The 15493-nt window shown below is 36.8% G+C and overlaps 1 protein-coding gene across 13 annotated transcripts in view; it reads left to right on the forward strand.

The window, feature by feature from the left end:
* The window catches only part of NSD1 (nuclear receptor binding SET domain protein 1), a 144863-nt gene that overhangs the window by 93692 nt on the left and 35678 nt on the right, over positions 1–15493 (forward strand). For all 13 annotated transcript variants that reach the window (XM_067031946.1, XM_059061609.2, XM_067031944.1 and 10 more), the window contains 4 exons: positions 2946–3021; positions 5487–5605; positions 6527–6670; positions 9312–9435. In XM_067031946.1, coding sequence (XP_066888047.1) covers positions 2946–3021; positions 5487–5605; positions 6527–6670; positions 9312–9435 — 463 coding nt within the window. The remainder of the gene's footprint in view (positions 1–2945; positions 3022–5486; positions 5606–6526; positions 6671–9311; positions 9436–15493) is intronic.

Consider the following 15493-nt stretch of genomic DNA (forward strand, 5'->3'; position numbering starts at 1 on the left):
ACTCCCCATTCTCATCTCTTCAAGAGGCAAAATTTGCTAACTTCTGTTACTATAGATTAGTTTTGCTTGTTCTTGAATGTCATATTTGTTGTTTTGTTTTTGTTAACCTGGCTTCTCTTATTCAACACATGTATTTGAGATACATCCACAAGGATGCTACTTCAGTAGTAGTTCAAGTACAATTTGCTTATCCTTTCTCCTGTTGATGCACATTTGGATTTTTTCATTTGAGGGCTATTAGTCATAAGGCTGGTATGACTATTCTGAGTCTGTGTACATATATTTTCATTTTTCTTGGTGGTGTAAATACTTAGGGGTGGGATTGCTGGCTCATGAATATATCCCTTTTAAAGAAACTGCCAAACACTTCTCCAAAGTGGTTGTACAACTTCACGTTCCCGCCAGCGGTATATCAGAGTTCCAGTTGCTCAACATCTTTAATAGCATTTGGATTGTCAGTCATTTTAAGTTTAGCCATTCTAGTGGATATGAAATGATATCTAATCATGTTTTAAATTTGTATTCTCTAATGATTATTGATTTTGAGCCCCTTAGTATGTGCCTTCTGGCCATTCCTATATCTTATCAAACGACTGTTCAAGCACACTTATATTTTTGATTGAGCTGTTCGTTGTTTTTATGGTTGCGTTTTTAGGAGTGCCTTTATATTTGGGATACAAGTCTTTTGTCAGATATATGTGCTTTAAATACTTTTTCCCAGTCTGATGCTTGCCTGTTCATTTCCTTAGTTTTTCATGAGAAAGAATTTTTTAAAGTTTGTTTTTTCTTTTATGATTTATATTTTGTGTCTATTTCAAGAAATCTTTGCCTACCACATCAATACAGAAATGTACTTTCTGTGTTTTCTTTTAGGAGTTTTATGGTTTTGATTCATATACAGTTCTTCATTGTTTTGAGATGGAGTTTTGAAGTGGATGTCCAATTGTTTTAGCACCATTGGTTAAAAATCTCTGTTAGCTATCCAATTCTCTTTCTCTCATATTTTTGGTCTCTTTAAGCATTAGATAGAATTAATAACTGTCACTGTTGAATTTCAGCTTTTTTTGGTAGGAAGATAGGCATCATATTTGGTGCTAGAACAAGAGAAAACCAGAATTATTGGTGATGGCTAGACCTGGACCCTGGAGAAAAGTGACCTCTTTTCTGTTGTAGAAGTGAGTTCTGCTATCTGACCTAGTCAACTTTACAGTTAAGGTCCTGCTTACTGTGAGGTATATTTTGCCATCAGGTTGAAACCATGATTCAGCTCCATCTTGGGACTACACCATGGGTTACGGGGCAGGCCACACCTTGTCTTTGGATGGATCAATCAGTGGGTTAGAGAAAGAAGGATTGTCTGTTGAGGTAGTGGTAACTTAAGAGTGCACAGACTTAATGCATATCCTACCAGATTATGCATAAAGTAAGTTACTGGCATCTTTGACGTGTCCTCCAAGGCACTTACAGAGTTCTGTGGGTTTTAAAAAATATATATTTTATTATTATTATTATCATTTTTCAGCCATGCCTCATGGCACGCAGAGTCTTAATAAAAGCACAGAGTCTTAATAAAAGCACAGAGTCTTAATCACTGGACCACCAGGGAGGTCCCTTTTTTTATTCTAAGCAGAGCAGATGGATTTTTATTCATGTAGTGTGTGTGTGTGTGTGTGTGTGTGTGTGCGTGCGTGTGTGTGCATGCTGTTATTTCTGTTTTAACTTACAAAATTGTTGACATCAGAAATGAGAATTTTTTCTGTATCATTCTCTGACTAGTTTTGGGAACATTCTGATTGTTTTTGCATCACAGCTTTTGGGTGAGTGTTAAACAATGAAGTATAAATTGGTTATCTAAGTAATATAGATGGTAGTTTTCTTTAAATTATGCAGTCTATTTTGTGGGTTTGTCTACTAGTGTTTTGTTCCATTTAACTAGGTACCTAACATTTGCTCCTTCATTTTATTTGACTTCATAAGACTCTGATCTACATTGAACATGAGGAACATTCTTATGATTTATTAATGTATATAATAAGTGTTCAGAAATTCACAGCTGCATTTTATCTTGTTTTAACCTCAGACTTTGGGAACTTCATAGCAAGAATAGCATCCATTATATCGACTTTTGTGGCCACTAAATTTTGTTTTACAGTCATGTTGAAGAATATTATTATTCTTACAAAAGACATTTTCTTGGAATAGAACTAATTCATACAAGCATTAGTAGTAGGGGAATAAAATGTGTAGTGAATTACTCTTGATGTTTAAGGTTTTTCTTGTTGGTTTTTGTTTTTGGCCATTCCACGTGGCTTGTGGAATCCTAGTTAGTTCCCTGACCAGGGGCCCTTGGCAGTGAAAGCGCGGAGTCCCAACCACTGGACCGCCAGGGAATCCCCAATGTTAAGTGTTGTGTTTTTAGTTACGGTGTTGCTTTAACTTATATTAATCTGCAGCAACTTAAATTAGAAAGATGATTCAGAGCTTTTTAATATTTAGAATTCATTAAGTAAATAAGTTTGTGTAAAATCCAGTGGCTGTAAGTATAACATTAAGAAGGAAGATTTTAAATACACGGTGGTGTGGAACAGAATTGAGCTGGTGATCTATAAGCACATACTTTTAATCTTTTTCTCCCACTTTAATCAGAGCAGTGTTCTATATCTGCTTTATATATTGGGAGTCTCTGAGTAAGCCGGTCGTTGTCCGTAGTCCCCCCACCGGAGTATGTGGTGGTTTTGAGTTTTAGAGCATGAAAAAAAACCAAATCTGATGCTTTTCCCCACAAAGTTTCTGTTCAACCCTTTACTATTATACTGTTCCTTTAATTGTTAAAAACAGCCTAGATTCTGTATCTTTGGCAATAGACAGTTCAGCTTTTGGCACATAGTATAAAGGGTTTATTTTCTATTCCTTTGTAAAACATGATGCATTTTACTTATTTGTAGTGTTATGAAGCTGGTCACTTGGAGAATGACATTACTGAATCATGTGCTGCATCTCGTTCTAAAGAGTTTGGTGGAGGTGAGTGTTTTTGAGATTTAAGAACTGTATTGCAAAAATAAGTGTGAAGTACCCTGTCAGTTAACGAGAAAAGTTACTAAGCAGGACTAGTAAGGTTGCAAGCTCTTAAGACTTGTTTGCCCAATATATGCTTCCTAAAACTACGTATGACACTAGAAAATTGTATTGATTCATTTCCAACTTTATACTGAAATTAGTTCAATGGAATTAGAATTATATTAGTGTTAAGGAAATGTTGGGAACAATAAAGAAAAATCAGCTCCTTAAGTTTCTTATTAGATAATTCTCCATACTACATCATTACTTTCTTGACTTTGATTCCTATAGGACAGAAAATACAGAATTTGAGTTGAGGGGGAAATTGCAAATCATCTTAAACAAGTCTTTCATAGTCTTACTTTCTTATATCACACCTGTGACCTTTGGTCAATGAACGTATGCTTGAAAAAGGGAGCTTACATTTGAGCCTAGTCTATTATGATTGCTTTCAAAGGCCTTGGGAATCTTCTAGATTAAATTGGAATCTGTTTCCTGGAACCTCTGCTTGGTCATCTTATTTCTGCCCACAGCAAGAATGGGCAGCACTTCATTCAATAACAGATAAAATAATCATAGTTTAAGTATCTACTCTACCAGTTTCTTTGCATAAGGACTGTTGCCTCTGAATCTAAAGCATTACAACGAATTAGGATATTATTCACATTATCCCTGTCTTGTAGAATAAGCATGAAGGTGAAAGAGTTTGGAAGGGTTGGGGAACTACATCCAGACGTGACCAAATTTATTGCCACACTACTGTCTCATTATCCATCCTGTGTTTCTCCATAACTATTCTTTCTATCCCTTTGATCATTTTGTCTGCCTATGCCATTTATTGATTGGTGTCATTCCTGAAATATTAGCTTAGATTTGAGCACGCTGCATCAGATATGATCTATCAGCAAAGGGTATTATGGGGAGATTATATTTTACGTGGTCTTAAATGTACACTTCTTTGAATGTGATCTGTGATTATTAAGTTTTTTAGCAAGTAAATTAAGCAATATGTTAACTTATTTTAACCCTGTATGCAATTATAATATAGGTTGGTCAACTTGTTTGCTTGATTTAAAAAAAAAACTGCTTTCAAAATAATATCAGCTCTTTCCCTATACATTTGTACTTTAGTTTTCTGTAAAACCTACAACCTGCACTTTATCCTCTGTAAATTTCATCTAAGTGTTTCAACTTGTGAGAATTTTGAAGCTTTATTCTGCCACCATATTAACTCTTCCCTTTTAGTCTTAGGCTGTCAGCAGCTTTCATAGCAGAGCTTGTCCATCTCGAGCAGGCAGATCAAGAAGAGAGCCCTAAAGCAGTCTTCCAAAGTATTTGATACCTAGCTTAAATATCCTGGAACATTTTACAAAATATCTCTTTAAAGATTCCTCTTAATGTTTCTATAACAAAGAATTGAAATATGTATAATAAAAAATGAGTTAGAGACTAAATTCCATTTTCTAAATATGTCAAGATAAGGCATTCATATTCAAGGTTATAGTACCGCTGCATGAATATTCTTTTTTTTAAAATTAAAAACTGTTTATTTGTTTATTTATTTTTGGCTGTGTTGGGTCTTCGTTGTAGTGGGCAGGCTTTCTCTAGTTGCAGTGAGCAGGGGCTACTCTTCCTGTGGTGCACAGGCTTCTCATCACGGTGGCTTCTCTTGTTGCGGAGCATGGGCTCTAGGCGCATGGGTTCAGTAGTTGTGGCACACGGGCTCGGTAGTTGTGGCTTACGGGCTCTAGAGCACAGGCTCAGTAGTTGTGGCGCGCACGCTTAGTTTCTCCACGGCATGTGGGATCTTCCCAGACCAGGGCTTGAACCCATGTTCCCTGCATTTGCAGGCAGATTCTTAAAACACTGTGCCACCAGGGAAGTCCCTGCATGAATATCCTTTTGGCCAATAAATGTATTGGTTGGGGGAGGGAGGTATTTTTCTCTCCTCCTGTAAGTCAGATCTTATGTATTTCATGTTTTTGTCTTAATCCTTAAATCATAGAGTGATATAATTTATTGTCTTTAATCTCGGAGGCCAGGTTTTAGTATCTTTTCCTGACTACTAAATGCATTTCCTCCCCATCTGTAGGATATTAAAGTCCTTTTTGGAACTAGAAAGTCTTTTATTTCAATCATATAAAATGAAATTGCTTTAATAACCTGTATGTTTACTATTTAATCCATATGAGGCAGAATTTATATATATGTAGCCATTTCCCCAACTAGTTATATACTAATGGGTAAGTCTTTTTTTTTTTCCTCTGCCCTTGTTTTCCTCATCTACAACGTTAGAGAATTAAAATTAAGATTAAGGTTGGTGTTTACTCTAACATTCCATAATTCTGTGAGGTCCCTTTGGTTGAGGATAGGAGTTCTTGGACATGCATGTGATCAGCCAGCAGGTAACACCTGTTTTCCTGTCCTAGGCACCACCAAGCTGTTTGATAAACCAAGGAAGCGAAAACGACAGAGGCATGCTACAGCCAAGGTGCATTGTAAAAAAGTGAAAAATGACAACTCATCAAAAGAAACTCCAAGCTCCGAGGTATTATGCAGTTCTTCATCTTTTGACCTTCCAAAGCAAAGCTGCTTTTCACAGTAGAGGCCATATCCCTTTTCCCTTTGAGTTTACCTAAAAATAGTATTCTGTTGAAACAGCTAGTAGTGATAAGGAATCCTGGAGAAAAGTAGAAATAAGTCAAAGCAGTATGGCAACTGTGGGTGTGACCTTTTTAAGAGATCACACTCCATGCTCTAGGTGTCAGATGAAATACATAACTGTTCATCATGAAGTAAACTTGTTCTAAAACCAGAGAGCACAATATCAAGTAACTATACAATCCAAATGAACTTGATATTGCCCTTTAAAAGTTGAGACTGCAGTTAGGGGAAAAACTCATTTGCTTATTTATTGAGACTACCAACTGCTTAATTTTAGAGTAATGTTTGTAAACAGTGACTTTTAGGAGACAGAGATTTAAAGCCATTTTCTTGAAGAGCATCAGTGCAGCCATTGATGCTATCCCTAGCTTTCCAACTCAGGTTAAAAGAGAATTAGAACAAGTCAGGTCAGCATCACATATTATGATACAGAGTGTTTCTTTCCAGGACAATTTGAATAGAATGCCCAAGGGGGGCATTATTTAGGAAACACTGATCTTGGAAGGACAAATAAGTAATCAAATAAACTTAAGAATGTTTTCTCTCCCTTAGTGAAACCTTAAAATGGAACAGCTCAAAAAGTTCCAGTGGAACAGCCTCAGAGCAGTTAGTGGCAGGGCATGAGGCGCCCACTACCCGCCCAATCACAGCAGGGTTAGAACTAACATTGCATGCAGTCCGCCCACGTGATTGGCTGAACATCTGTAAGTGCTTAATGGCTAGACAAATAGCAGCCCAGAGGGAGGGGGTCAGATGGAGGAGACATCAATAATATAGATGTGGGATGTTATTTTTTCTCTGCAAGGGAGAACTGATGACACACAGGACAGCTGCAAGCCCCAAGGAGACCATTGAGGAGGGTGTAGAAAATGACCACGGAATGCCTGTATCTAAAAAACTGCAGGGTGAACGAGGAGGAGGAGCTGCACTCAAGGAGAATGTTTGTCAGGTAGAGAATGTTTGCCCACTTGCATTTGAATTGCATGCTTACCTTTTAAGAGAAGTCCTCTCCCATCTCTTGATGACATAGTCATGGTTAGAGTAAAAATTCTCTTGGATGATTCCAATGGAATCACTTACTTTAAGGATTTAACTCTTCTCTCTTCCCACAAAAAAAAGAAGAGAAATATTTAGTGTTGCCCCTGGGTAGATGCTCTGAAGTAGGTCTGAGATGAAAGGGGTGAATCTGTGGTTGCTCAGCCAAAGATAATTTTCCTGCACCTCTCATGGTGTGAGAATGTTTCGGTTTCTAAGGAATTTTTCAAGGAGAACTTTCACATAGATCGTTGGGTTTGTGTGTGTGTGTGTGTTTTGTTTGTTTTTGTTGGTATTTTTCTGCTTTAAAGTACTGACTTTAGAGAACCTACCACCTGTATTTTTCTATTTATTTAATAAACATTTATACAGGTTTTTTTTACTATGTGTCAAGTGTTTTTCCAGTCACTTTGTAAATATTACATCATTTAGTTATCATAACAATCTCATAAGATAGAGGATCATTATTATCCTTGTTTTATTGATAAGAAAATTGAGGTACAGGGAGGTTAAATAGCTTGCTTGTAATCACTCAGTGAAACCAGGATTCAAACCCAGGCAATCTGGGTTTTGAGTCTTAACCACGATGTTGTCTTGCTTCTCTGTGAAATGTGCCTCCACTTTAATGTCAAATGCCTTTATTTTACTTGGGAGTAGAGTCAATTAGATCGATGCATTGGTTATATTCTCTTTTCATGGTCTTGATTTTAACCTTGTAAATACTTAAAAACTGGCATATAAAAAGTTGAAAATATTAGTTTTTTTTTTCTAATTGAAACTGCTAAAAAATAAAATTTCCCCAGGCCTAGAATATTATTATGGCCAGTATAATTTCAACTCAGTTTCTTTGTCTATTCATTTCACTGCTATATAAAGAAGGTTGATTATATTCAGACCTGCTCCCAAACAGTGTTACTCCTCAGAGGCTGTTAAGCCCACAAAGATTGTCATATAAGAAGGTATTGTAACCCATGGTCCTGGTTTGTTTGGATCAGTCTTTGTTTAAATCTGTTGTGCTTGTATAATTTGTTAATAGCACCTCCTTTCATGCTCAAGTGTCCTAGTTTGAAGGATGAATTACATGGTCATCCCAATTAAAGGGTTAGTCTGTAACATTTGGTTAATTTGAAAAATTTATTCCTCAGTACATACTGTAATTGAAGTTTTCCTGTTTAAGCGATGAAGGTGAATTTGTTTATTGTGCAGGAAAGCTGAAGTTGCTGGCACTCTGAATATACAAAACAAAACATGTAACATTTATGGCATTTGTCAATTTTTGGTCATGAATAGTAGATCATAGGAGAGCCAAATATGAAAGACTAGCTCAGAATCCCTTGGGGTCCCCTCTTAATCTCTGGCTGCCTCTGGCCTTTTATTCCCAAAGCTCTCCTACTCGTTTGCTTATTTAAGCTTTGATGTTAAATGGCCAAGACCTGTTCTGTTTCTTTGGGTTCTTGAGGATATTAGACTTGCCTGGCCATCTTTCCCCCTTTCTTGTCTTACAGAATAAGTATAAGAGTTTCTTCATTTTTATCATTTTTCTGCTAATCTATATGGGGAAACAAGTCAGGATATTAGAGGGGTGAAAAGTAACAAATGTTGGGAATGTGCAGAATTTTGATAAATCATACAATGTTTTCAAAAGCAACAGATTCTGATCTTTATTTCCTAAGGCTGTATCATCATTGACACCCTGTTTTAGTGAGATTGTCTCAGAAAGGTGATCTCTCTGATTTTAAATATGGTTCTAGGTGTATCTCAGGGATTGTTCAAATCTTACTCAGGGCCCTTCTGGACTGTTATGACCCAAGTTCCAGCTGGCCAGTATCTCTTGCTTGAACCATCGCAGTAACCTCTTTGATTATCTCTGCTTCTCCTCTCACCTTTTTACTCTTGAAATTTTTCATGTAGCAGTCATAGGGATCTGTTTTTATATGAATACCTGATTTCAGCCTTCCCTTGGTATAGCGCTCATTATAATGGCACACCTTTGCAATTAGAAAAAAATCTGAAACTCTGTACCGTAATCTGTAAGGCCACACAGTCAGGCCCTTGCTTGCCTTTTTCTTACTTCATTTCTGCCACTTATAACTTTTGTTCACTTTTGTCCAATGACACTGGCTTTCATTGTGATTCATAGGAATGCCATGATTTTTCTTGTCTGTGGGCTTTCTGTACTTTCTGCCTTCTTGGTCCCTTCTTGAGATCATGTGGCTGACTTGTCATTCAGAGCCCAGTCTAAGAAGTCATTCCTAATCACCCAATCCAAAGTTGTTGTTTGAGTGCCCTACCCAAATACTTACATTTTCTGATATCTTTTGTTTGTTTAATTGTTTACTTGTATCTTTGTATCCTTAGAATATAAGAATGATGGGAGCCAGGGACCTGTGGTACCTGGCATAGAGGAGGTAATCATTAAATACTAGCTGAATGAATGGTCGGATTTTTTGTTTCTGGCAAAGCTGCTTCTTAACTTTTGCTTTAATGAAGACCTTCTGCTTGGGATTTTTAAAAATCTTTTTCTATAGACAGATCTGTTTTCTTTCTCTTAACAGAACTGTGAGAAACTGGGTGAGCTGCTATTATGTGAGGCTCAGTGCTGTGGGGCTTTCCACCTGGAGTGCCTTGGATTAACTGAAATGCCCAGAGGAAAATTTATCTGCAATGAATGTCGCACAGGTAAAGTAGTTAGAGAAAGGTCTTCTTCCAAGGAAGGTTTAAGTTTCAAGTTTTTTAGGAAAAAGTCATTTATTGGAGACACTTTTTTTGTGGCAATACTGGGCTAATTCCTACAGACATAGAGATAGGTGCTCTGTGGTCTTTGTCTTCAAAAAAACTCAAGTGAATAATGCATGTATATAGTATAATACAGTGCAAAAAGTGTTGTTGTGAATGTTAAAGTGCTGTGTGAATGAAGATGCACCAGTGCTACAGAGGAAGATATCTGAGTTTGGTTTTAAGAGAGAAATAGAAATTGGTGTGTGGAGGGGAAGGATAGAAGGTCCAATAAAGTAAGTATGAAATATTTGGGGAACAGGAAGCATATAAGTCAGTATGTTTGGAGTTTAAGATATTTTAAGATATTTTAGGCAAGAGGTGAGGCATAGGTAGTGACAAGGAGGACTTCTGGGTTACTGATGATATTTTATGTTTCTTGATCTGAGTGGTGATCAAGAAATGTGTTCACTTCATGATTATTTGTGAACTTAGAATGTGTGCACTTTTCTGTGTATATTATACATCAGTAAAACTGTTTAGCAAAAAGAAGAGAGCTATTTTGTGACAATATATGGCTTGGGTCAGAAACTAGGAATAGTCAGATGAGACCAGCCTGTAAAGCACCTCACAGCTGTGCTAAGGAGATTGCTCTTTTTTCAGCGTTATGAATGGATGTTACAGTATGAAAGTAGTAAAGAAATTAGGATTGACGGTAAAGATTTTATGCTCGTAAGTCATTAAAACCATAGGTGTGCATGATGCTGCCCAAAGAGGAATCATCTGTAGAGTGAGAAGAGGTCTAATGACACTACTGGGGGATACCCACTTAAAAGGGGCTACTGGAGGGTGAGGAGGAGCTACACAAGAAAGAATGTCTGTGAAGCCATGGGAATGGGGTGTCGTCATCAGCAGAGGCAGATGGGGCAAACAGACCAAGGAGGTTCTAGAGTGAAAAGGGGATCTATTGTATTTGGCAGTGAGAGAGTGCCTTACTAAACCAGACTGAAAGATGAATGGGTAGCAGTATACACTATTTCTTACAGAAGCTTGACTTCAGTGGAAAAGGGAGCAGTAGCTGAAGGGAGGATGTTAGAGGGACAGGAGGAAGAACATCTTGAGTAGGATGAAGGAAGGATTGTGTAGGGAAATAAATTTCTGTAACAGGAGGGGAAATATTTGGAGTACAGTCACAGAGACAGGAGAGGATAATCTTGAAGAGATAACAAGATTAAAAGGGAATGTACCATGTAATTGTGAGGGAGATGAACACTGAAGTTTTTCCTTGGCTTGGTGAGAATGGTGGGAAAAAATTGTTTATAACCTGAAGGGAAGAGTGTAGGCTTAGACTAGCCCCTGTGGGAAATAAGAGATGAAATTAACTTGTGTCTGTAAATAGATGGCCATGTCAGATTGAGTTATTTCATCTTTCTGCTATCACTTTCAGCAGTGTAGGAACAAAAGCTGGAAGACAAGATAGTTGTGGGGTTATTTTGCCTTCTACACACGTTTTGCTTTTGATCATTATGTGCCATATGGTGTCCCAGCCCTGTAAATAAAATTTAGAAACAAATTTTAGATATGTGCATATCTCTATTGCCCTAATTTTCTTAGTAAGATCTTCTTCTTTTTAAAAAAAATTTTTTTTAAACTTCTTATTTTATATTTGAGTATAGTTGATTAAGTTGTTGTGTTATATCAGTTGTACAGCAGAGTGATTCAGTTATGCATATACAGTATCTGTTCCTTTAAAAATTTTAAATATAGCAGTGAGTACAGTGTCAATCCCAAACTCCCTAACTATCCCTCACCCCAACTCTTCCCTCCTGGTAACCATAAATTCCTTCTCTAAGTCTGTGAGTCTGTTTCTGTTTTGTAAATAAGTTCATTTGTATCATTTTTTAAAGATTTCTCATATAAGCAATATCATATAATATTTGTTTTTCTCTGTCTGACTTACTTCACTCAGTATGACAATTTCTAGGTCCATCCATGTTGCTGTAAATGGCATTATTTCATTTCTTTTTAATGGCTGAGTAATATTCCATTGTATATATGTACTGCATCTTCTTTATCCATTCTTCTGTTGATGGACATTTAGGTTGCTTCCATGTCTTGGCTATCACTGCTAGTGGTGCAGTGAAGATTGGGGTGCATGTATACTTTCAGACCATGTTTTCTCCAGATATATGCCCAGGAGTGGGATTGCAGTATGATATGGTGGTTCTAGTTTTAGTTTTTAAGGAACCTTCATATTGTTCTCCATAGTGGCTGTACCAATTTACATTCCCACCAACAGTGTAGGAGGGTTCCCTTCTCTCCACAACCTCTCCAGCATTTATTGTTTGTGGATTTTTTGATGATAACCATTTAGAGAGATCTTCTTGCCTTTTGTACCAGTGATCCAGTTTTGCTAGTCTCATCTTTATTATGATGTGGTATTCTCTGAACCAGGCTAATCTAAGGCAAAACTATTTTTTTAAAAAATCAACTTAATTGAAGTGCAATTTGCCTACTATAAATGTACCCCTTTTAATGTATGTTTTGATAGGTTTCAATAAAATGTATACACCCACACCAGAAAGTTCCTTTGTGATCAGACCCAGTCAGTCTTTTTTGCACCTTACCCCTTCACCCCCATCATCAATTTCAGGTTAAACAGTGGTCTGCTTTCTATTCAGAGCACATTAGATTTACCTTTTTTTTAGAGTTTGTGTCTGGCTCAGCATAATGTTTTTGAGACTCATCTGTGTTGATGTGTGTATCAGTAATTCATTCTCTTTCTTAAAACAGCTTTGTTGAGGTGTAATTGATGTACAGTAAACTACACAAAGTGTATACTTTGATGATGTTTTGGTGTGTGTTTGTGTACTTACACCTTTGAAACCATCGCTCAGCATAGTTACTTTGAGATTAAACAACATTGTTGCAGGTATTGAGAATTCATTCTTTTTATTGCCAAGTGGTATTCCATTGTATGGATATAAGAGTTTGTTTATCCACTCATCTATTGATGTACATTTGGATAGTTCTCAGGTTTGGCTATTATAAATAAAGCACTGTGTATCCTTTGTATGGATACACTTTCTTTTCTGTTGTGTAAATATCTAACAGCAGAATGGCTGCATATGGTAGGCTTAACTTTTTAAGGAACATCCAAAGTGTTCGTACCATTTTATATTCCCATCAGCAGTGTGTGAGAGTTTTAATTCTGCCACATCTTCATCAACATTTGGTATTGTCAGTCTTTTTAATTTTAGCCATTCTGACAGATGTGTAGTGGCATTTTATTGTGGTTTTAATGTGCATTTCACTAATGATGAATGATGTTGCACATCTTTTTATGTGCTTATTTTTCTGTCTTTGATGAAGAATGTTCAAAAAATTTTTTTTAATTTGGGTTTTTCCCCCCTATAAATTTATTTATGTATTTATGGCTGTGTTGGGTCTTTGTTGCTGTGCGTGGGTTTTCTTTAGTTGGTGAGCAGGGGCTACTCTTCATTGCGGTGTGCGGGCTTCTCATTTTGGTGTTTTCTCTTGTTGTGGAGCGCAAACTCTAGGTGCGTGGGCTTCAATAGTTGTGGCTCACGGGCTCTAGAGTGCAGGCTCAGTAGTTTTGGAGCATTGGGCTTAGTTGCTCCACGGCATGTGGGATCTTCCCGGACCAGAGTGCTCAAACCCGTGTCCCCTGCCTTGGTAGGTGCATTCTTAACCACTGCACCACCAGGGAAGTCCTGGGTTGTTTTCTTACTATTGAGTTTTAAGAGTTCTTTATATGTATTCTGGCTACAAGTCCTTTATCAGATATATACTTTCCAAATTATTCTCCCAATCTGTGGCATATTTTCTAATTTTCTTAATGGTATCTTTTGAAGAGCAGAAGTTTTTAATTTTGATGAAGCCTAGTTTATCAAATTTTTTAAATGGACTTAGGTTAAGAAATCTTGCTTAACCCAATGTCACAAAGATTTTGTTTTCTTCTGATATGTTTTTAATTTTAGGTTTCACATTTAGGTCTGTGATCTATATTGAATTAAGTTTTATATGTTATGTGAGGTAAAGAGAGGTTATTATTTTTGAGGGTAGAAAATTTTAACCTAGTTTTAGTAAAGATGTATAGAGTAAGAATAAAGGAGTCATTTCTTATTTCTTCTGGGTCACCCTGTTTTCCTATAGTAGGATGACCACACCATAATTTAGGCTACTCCAGTTAAGTATTGGCTGCCAGTTATTCAGTATCAGGCAGTAGATTGCTTCTTTTCAAATACTTATTCAAAATTTTTTTCTAAAATTATTATTAGTTGGTGATCTCACTGTTTATAAAGATGAGGTGGATTATTTTACTGTGTTCCTATTTCCAGCAGGTGCCAAAGGCAGGATTCGTGTTCAGGTCTGTCTGTCTCTCAAGCCTGGACTCTTTCCCTTACATTGTTTTGCTTCCCAGTGAGAGGTAGAATTTTTTTTTTTCTCTTAAACTTTTTATTACAGAAATCCTCAGACATGTACAGAAGTAGAGAGAACAGTATAAAGAATCTCAACATATTCATCACTTAGCTTCAGTAGTTATCAACTTCTTGCCTCATTTTACTTATATAGTTCAAAATATATGTAACTAGCCTATTTTTTTCACACTTTAAAAATATATATCCATTGTATACAGTGACTCCTGTGTGTCATCAACTACCCTGTCCCACTTTCAAATTTTCCCACTTTGTCTCAAAATATATTGTTTTATAGTGTTTTGAATCAAGATCCAAATAATGTCCCTGTATTGTATTTTTTAATAAAAAAATTCATCTCTTAAACTTCTCTTAATCTACAACAGTACTATTCCCCTCACCCATTTTTTTTTGTTTTTTTAACAACAAAAATATGTTTTATTTAACCCAATATATTCAAAATATGTCAGCATATAATTAATATGAAAATGAATGAAATTTTTTACATTCTTTTTTATGTGCTAGGTCTTCAAACTCCAACGTGTATTGACACTGACTACACATCTCAATTTAGACTAGTGCCATTTTAAGTGCTCAGTATCCAAATGTGGTTTCCCTACTGGGCCTGTGCTAACTAAGTCAAACCTTACTTGTCACCCCTACATGACAAACCATATTGCTGGATCCCAATAACTGCACATATTTGAGGGACCCCTCACCCAATTTTTTAATGTTCTTTATTTCTTGAGACAGTGGTCATTTGTCTGCCAAGTTTTCTACATTCTAAATTTGGCTGATTGCATCCTTGAGGTGTCCCTTTAACTTGTTCCTCTGTCCTCCGTATTTCCTGGGAACTTGTAGTTAGATCTAGAGGCTGGATCAGGTCAAGGCAATTTTCCTTTGGCAAGAATACTTTGTGGGGGATGTGTACTTCCTTATAGCATCACATCAGCAAGCATGTATTAAATTTCCCACTTAATAGTGATATTAAGATTGTTCAGTAGGTTCGTGTTGTCATCCTAATCAGTCTGTTATAATGTTCTTCACTATGATATTGTGATTTTTAATAAATACATGTTTGGTCTTTGTCCAGTTTCTGGCACAGAGCTCCTGAAACCCTTGAAATTTCCTAAGTGATGAGGGCTATAAAGATGTATGTCTTTTTTTATGTTAATGAGAGATGACTTTTGAAACTAGCTAAGGATGGGAGCTGGTTGCCAGGAGAACCAACCATGTGATTAGAGGGTTCCATCTCCCCCTGACCTTTTTGGAGGGGAGAGTGCTGGAGGTTGGATTAGTCCTCAATTGCCAGTGAGTTAATCAATCATGCCTATGTAATGTGGCCTCCATTAAAACCCAAAAGGATGGGGTTTGAAGAGCTTCTTGGTTGGTGAACACATGGAGATTAGGGGAGAGTGGCGTGCTTGGAGAGGCCCTGGAACCTCTGAGCCCTTTCCCCATACCTTATTCTATGCATTTCTTTTAACTAGCTGTTCCTGAACTACATCATTTTTTAGTAAACTGATGATCTAGTAAGTAAAGTGTTTCTCTGAGTTCTGTGACCCACTCTTGCAAGTTAATTG

The sequence above is a fragment of the Kogia breviceps genome, chromosome 4 (genome assembly GCF_026419965.1).
Source record: "Kogia breviceps isolate mKogBre1 chromosome 4, mKogBre1 haplotype 1, whole genome shotgun sequence".
Classification (NCBI taxonomy): Eukaryota; Metazoa; Chordata; class Mammalia; order Artiodactyla; family Physeteridae; genus Kogia; species Kogia breviceps.